This window comes from Sphaeroforma arctica (genome assembly GCF_001186125.1).
Source record: "Sphaeroforma arctica JP610 unplaced genomic scaffold supercont1.50, whole genome shotgun sequence".
NCBI lineage: Eukaryota > Ichthyosporea > Ichthyophonida > Sphaeroforma > Sphaeroforma arctica.
Genome location: NW_014040508.1, coordinates 110,298 through 116,922, shown reverse-complemented (window position 1 = coordinate 116,922; position 6,625 = coordinate 110,298). Strand labels below are relative to the sequence as shown.

Below are 6,625 nucleotides of genomic sequence, written 5' to 3'. Positions count from 1 at the left end.
ATATATATATATATATATATATATATATATATATATATATATATATATATGTATATATACATATATATACACAAGTATATATATATATTTATATATACATGTATATATATATGTGTGTGTGTGTGTATATATATATTATATATGTATGCATATAAAAATATATATCTTTATATTCATGTGTGTGTGTGTGTGTGTGTGTACGTGTGTGTATTCATATACGTACACGCACAAACGCATACACACACACACACATATATATATATATATATATATATATATAAATATATATAATGTATATGTAAATCACTGGAGTACATATTTTTAAAATACTTGCAATGATAAACCATTTGACATATCCAAATGTATTGGTCAAGTACATATGTATATGTACAGACAAACGTGAACAACGTTTTCAGTCGTTTTTACGATAACTTACCCTTATCTTCGTCTACACGCAGCACCATGACAGCCTCATTCCTACCCACACGGATTAAACGTGCAATAGAACGGATACGTCTTCTTGACAACTCACTGAGCAAGATCATGCCTTCGATGCCATCATACTCTAACAATGAAACATAAGCACCCATCTCTGCAATGGAGCGGACATTTACCATAACAACTTCATCTTTGTCAGGGAAGCGCTTCTCATAGAAGCGACACGTTTCTTTTACCATCTTGGAAATTGTGTACTATAGTAAGGGTGATGCAGCCTACTACGCAAGATATGTATAGGCTAGGGGAGGAAGTTTAATAATACGGCTGACAACTATTTACAATACGTCGAAGTTCAGAGCAGCATTATCCACTCGAATGCTGACTTGGTGTTCGAAAGGAAAATATTTTTTAACCCATCGCGCAACGCCCCCATCAACCCCACATGTTTCGATACTTAAGGTACACGAGTTTGTTTTTTGGAATAAAAAACAACCCGAGTTTGTTTTAGCAAAAAAAAACATACAATACCCAATACCATCAATGGCCGCCGAATTTCATCTCTCACTCTCAAACTCTCAAACTCTCAACTTGACTCATGTCTCCAACCCATTATTTTTCAAATAAACACTAAAGCACGCACTAAAAGTTTCCGAATTAATGCGCTTATCCACCTACCCATTATTCTATATATAGATTAAACAGTTGCAAGAACCGGCCGGCGGCTTGACCTTGGTTGTGTAGATTTTTTGCGTTTGAGCCGGCTGTGGTACAAATTTTATTTTTATCTCATTTATGTTGCCATACAGTTTCAGATCGCGCGAAATGCAACCGGTTGATATTTTTATATATAATCGGCGTATTTATATTACATGATATTATATTTATAACGATATTGTCGTATACGTAATGTGTTCACGATATGTCCCTATTAAAAAGACATATGTAATGAAGTGTTCACATTCTTTGAGTTGGCCCAGTCTTCCTGTCGAAGCTGATGTTGGGAAGTATAGAAGAACTGTTTTGGCGCCAGCACGTATGCCTTATCGATTGTATTAAAATGGTCTCGGAAAGATCACCATTTCACATGGAAGTTAGTCCAAGTAATACAATCGCGTTGGAAGAAAAGATTAGTATACTCCCAATTATATCTTGACTGAGATAGAATTGCACAATTAGGAGGTCCAGCGAAGTGCGAAGCCATCGAGTCAGACATTTTTCAGTGAGCTCGCACAAACTAGATTTTAGGAGGTTCAGAGATATTTCACATGAGGCCAGATATACATCCAAGCACGAAGTATCATGCGATGAACGTCAAGTGAACGTTAATAAGAAACAGTAGCAGACTTTCAATAGTATGTTCAATGAGAAATTGGCAAGTGGTAAAGCAGTGCTTGGCATGTGAGTCCTTGTGTTCTCCTTATCTCGACCTTTAGTAGGGCGTTATACATCGTCGTAGGTATACAACATTGGCCACGTGATATGCAAACATCGGTGAAGCAGGCTCTGACTCTATTCTAAGGGGGGGATGGGAACTTGGTGAGTAGGAGAATTTATACTCTAGGGCATTCACATCCCTTGTTCCCTTGTTTCTTTCATTAAGTCCGAGTGTGTTTATCCACACACAGTTGTGAGGGGGGTGTTGATATCACCGAACAGTTAACATCGGCATAATCCCGTTTTATTTTAAAATAGCACACCGGAACTGTGGGCTTTCAAAGTCTTTCAGATTTCTCTTTGCTTAGTGGACTTTCGAGTTTAAATCTAAATATCTCGCTTTAGGTGTGGTTCAGATGGTATTCTATAGACTACAGAACGTTGCATTCAATAGAACTCAGAATAGTTAGAGCAGAATGAGAGCTGGCGCTTGGATAAAGGTGCGAAGAAGTGTAAGACTTTTGCTGGGTATATTAGTACTGTTTGAGATGGTGCTATACCCTGATGTACACTGCATATAACCGGGTAGGCTTTTCAAGGTATGTGAGCTAAAGTAACCCCACCTGATAGGTGAGAGTTTCAGATTTCTATATACGGTACATATTTGTATATTATATATTGTAATATCTGTATATGTTTTAACTTCTATCTGACTCTTTACTGTGGTATTGGGATTGATAATTCATTTTTATCAATATAACCGGCATATTTTACCCCATTTATTTTATTGGTGATTTCGACACAAAGCTTTCTGTTGTTTTTCTAAGATTTCGTTGAATTAGCACTGATGGACACGCATATATATATATATTAATCAAGATATGTTAGACCACGTGTTTCCATGTATTTGTAGGGGGTGTCTTATTTACATTGGTGCTGCGCAGGTCAATGTATATGTACTCGAAGTGCCATAAGGTTATAATTTATTAGTGTTTGATTGTCTCGATACGGGTATAGTCGGCTGCTTGTGCAAGTATAGCATTGCCTGAGTCGGTACAGAAATTGATACCGTGTACTGATCCCAAATTGTAAGCTATATATTGATCAAGTGAATAGATCATTGCAGATGATGTGGTCTATGTATTAGGTCCACTCTCAATCTTATATTGACTGAGCGCAAGGATTGGTACAGCTTGAGGTGGTTCTGTGTATTAGATCCCCCTCTAGGCCATAGTATCTGAGTTCTATGTCTATTGTTAGTCTATTTTACTACATATTGACCGATTTTGTGTATAAATTGCATGAAGTGTGGTGTGGGTTTTCCAGTTAATGTTTGTGTATCAATTGCGTATAGTCTAGTGGGGTTTATGACACCTATATTGTCAACTATGTATGGCACGAGTATGTGTATATATTGTCCATTTTATTAATTGTGTATTGCGTGCTGTGCACAAATTGGTTGTGATAATTATGTTTTGTTGAAAGAAGTTTACTTTTGAACGATATTCAAGACTTGAGTTTGTCTATGCATTGGTATGTGTTGATCTGGTTTAATATTTCGTGCAAACGGGCGCGTAGGAAAGATCATTGGGTGTTGATGGGATCATTTGTGCAGGCAATGGATGCGCATGCAGACAGTCAAATAACTTCAATATTTATCTTGTATTTTTCCGTTTGTTGCATATTAGTTTTATCTACTATATATTTGACCAGGATCTGATGATTAGTCTACATCGATATACATTAACATTCAGTTTTGTATTGTATTGCATACATGCGTGTGTTCGTCATATATGTGAGTACCGTTTCTGGGTATCAATGTACTTTGATTGCACAGGAGCATTGGGCTGTTGTGCTCTTGTATGTAGAGAAGTAGGCTTATACACGTACGATACGATATGGTTGTGCTTGAATATACGTGGACATAGTACCAAATGTAGATAGATATGTATCAGTATATAAATTCATGTCCATGAGAGTCCTTTTATGGTAGAGTACAATGTTTGTTTTCATGTTGATCGGTTTACCTTTAGTTCGCATGTTTTCTATTAATACAATATTGATGCATATGAGTACTAATATTCTTTGTTCCCGTTGTATGTTGGTTGTGTTTTCACTTGCCTGTTCACCCGGTTTTGTATAGTGTCGTTGTTTTATATCATGACAACAATATTTAATAGATTGGCAAATTAGTGGTCCCAGTTTTACATATACTTTCTGCCAAGGCGGCCGAATTAATCTGTCTTTTTTGTGTTTGGCCTAGTTTTTTGGGTGTTTGATTCAGCCACGAATTAGTAATTACTTGCTTAGGTCTCTAAATTTTCCTATGCTGTATATGCATGTTCAGGAAAGTCTCATATCTACACATTCACTCTAGATTAGGAACATTCTTTTTTTTATCTATGTTTCGTAACAACTTGTTTTTTGAAGCAACTGTAAGTGCCCTTGTTTATATTTATATATATAATGGATATATACGAGCATGCATCCCTTGTATGTATTTTATGTGTATATATATATTCGTTTTTATATGAATATATATATTTAACGTATCTATACGAGCATGCATGATAGTATTTGTGAGTGCACAGTAAGGTCTAGTAGTTGACAACGTACCTGTGTTTGCTTATACAATATCCTGTTCGATTTGTGTGTCAGTAGTTGTATATATGGTTTTATATATACTATATACATGCATGTAGATGTATGTATACACCTACATATGTATATGTTTGTGTACTGATATTATTGTAAGTATACATCTTATATATATACATATGTATATATATACATATATCCTCGGTTTTGTATTATAGGTAAGCCTAAGGCTTGTGACAACCAGGATCCTCCAGGCTTTTGTTGTGTGTGCATTTTTATAGACATTTATGGTTGGAGATATGAGGCATCCCACTCACACGCAGGTATATGAATATATATACTATAACACTTATATATATATATACCCTAGACCTTATCTTCTAGGTAAGAATAAGGCTTGTGGCAACCAGGAACCTCTATGCTTTTGTTGTGCGTATTTTTTTATAGACTTTTATGGGAAGAGATACGAGGCGTCCCACTCAGACGCAAGGACATGCATATGTATGTATGTTTATATTTATGTATAAAACTCTTATATATACAAATAAATTTGTATAGACGGAAGATGCATGAGCCGTTTTCAACACAACCTTTTACTTTAAACGGGGCATTCCTGATGTCGCGTAATAACTTTCCTTGCTTACTGCAGCAGGTCATATTTTTCAATTGCTTATTAAAGTTACCATCTATTTATTTATTCCTACATATGTACGGAAGATACATGAAATATTGTTTACAAGACAAACTATTAGCTGAAATATTGTATTTGTGATGCCGTGGAATAACCTTTTCTTTTTTCCGACAGCAGCTCACATGTTTCAGTAGAGGCTTTATTTGTATCAATTCGACATAATCTAGGGCCCGGCTATGAATATGTGTACTTGTACTGTTGCACAACGAAATTGAAATGTGTACTTGTCTGCACATCGGTTAGAATACAATTCAATTTTTATTGTTAATTTAAAAACACTTGCTTTCGTTTAGTTTAACTCGGAATATGCTCGGTGAAATAACCTTTGAAGTAATTTTGTATACGCTCGGCATCCCTTGTTTGAATGCCCGGTATCTATTGTTGGATTCTTCGCCAGCTGTGCAATCAATTATCACTAGCGTTGTCGATCTTGTAGCGCTTTGAGCCCCAACGTTCCTTCCTATATTGTTATAGTGGCTCGGTCGACACAGCTTAGGCATGTACAGCACGTATTGATATACATTATTATATATATCATAGTTCCACGGGAGCGAGTAGAAGGATATGTCGCTCTGCACTCTCCGAGCTGTGTCTTGGTCAAATTCTCATCTCAGACGCAATCGGCTTGTCTCAGAAGCATCCGAACATAATTGAAAGGTCTGGATCCGGATAACTTAGCAAGACTCTCTTCTCTTCCGGCGTCACCACGCAATTTGATGAGAATAATTTAAATTCCATATCGACAGCATTGATGTCAGTTCCTTTCCTGAGGTGATAATAAGGCCTGCATATGCCATACTCACAAACGTCTCAGTTTCTTCCGGCTTGTTTTCCTGGAGAGCTCTCGAGAGGACTGATTCAGTACAGACTGTCTGTACTGGTCGTCAAATGAATCGTAAGTGAGCGATTCACACGACGATGAGCGAGATACGGTTGTGAGATGAGGGCTTGGGCTGGGTTTGACTGGACTGGTCCTGGCTGGGCTTTCAGGTCCTCCTGGGCTGGTGATCCGCTTTGGCTCGACTGGGAACGGCGAGAATATGAAGTCTCTATCGAAACTGCAGTCCGAGCTGCTTGGATTTAATTTCCTTTTAGGTGGACTGTTGTTGATATTATCGAGAATTCCGGCCGGCATGATGTTCGATAGATATGTACATGCAATTCTCGCGTCTTCGGAGATATCTGCCTATCGGTTAGTATTGGAAATGACCCCAATTGAACGCTTCTTCATATATATAAATAAATATATGCTTGTGGCTGTGATTCTCAATATGTGATAAGACATGCTCGCAGAGAAAACTTGATACATGCACAACTAGAGTAGTATTTTAGGGAAAGGGCAGGGGAACCTGAAAATAAATTGTACAATAAACAAAAAAACTAAAACATAACCACACGACTCGAGTCTCAGACTCTCGCGAGAGTCGCAATTTCTCTCAGAGAACGCACGGGGTCTGGAGCTCGCCGTGGAGCCCTGGACTCACCTGTGAGGTTGGCCCTGGGGCCTGGGCCTACTCCTTTAGG

General features: G+C 37.4%; 2 protein-coding genes across 2 annotated transcripts in view; both read right to left on the bottom strand.

Moving 5' to 3' along the window:
- Positions 1–800, bottom strand: part of SARC_01291 (hypothetical protein) — a 5,437-nt gene extending 4,637 nt beyond the window's left edge. Inside the window, exon 1 of the mRNA XM_014304995.1 lies at positions 437–800. Within this exon, the coding sequence (XP_014160470.1) occupies positions 437–677 (241 nt within the window). The 5' untranslated portion in view covers positions 678–800. The remainder of the gene's footprint in view (positions 1–436) is intronic.
- A 4,579-nt stretch (positions 801–5,379) lies between these two features.
- On the bottom strand, positions 5,380–6,324 carry SARC_01290 (hypothetical protein). The gene has a single exon (XM_014304994.1). It carries the CDS (start codon positions 6,234–6,236, stop codon positions 5,901–5,903), a length of 336 nt encoding a protein of 111 aa, XP_014160469.1. The 5' UTR covers positions 6,237–6,324; the 3' UTR covers positions 5,380–5,900.
- Positions 6,325–6,625: the final 301 nt, after the last annotated feature.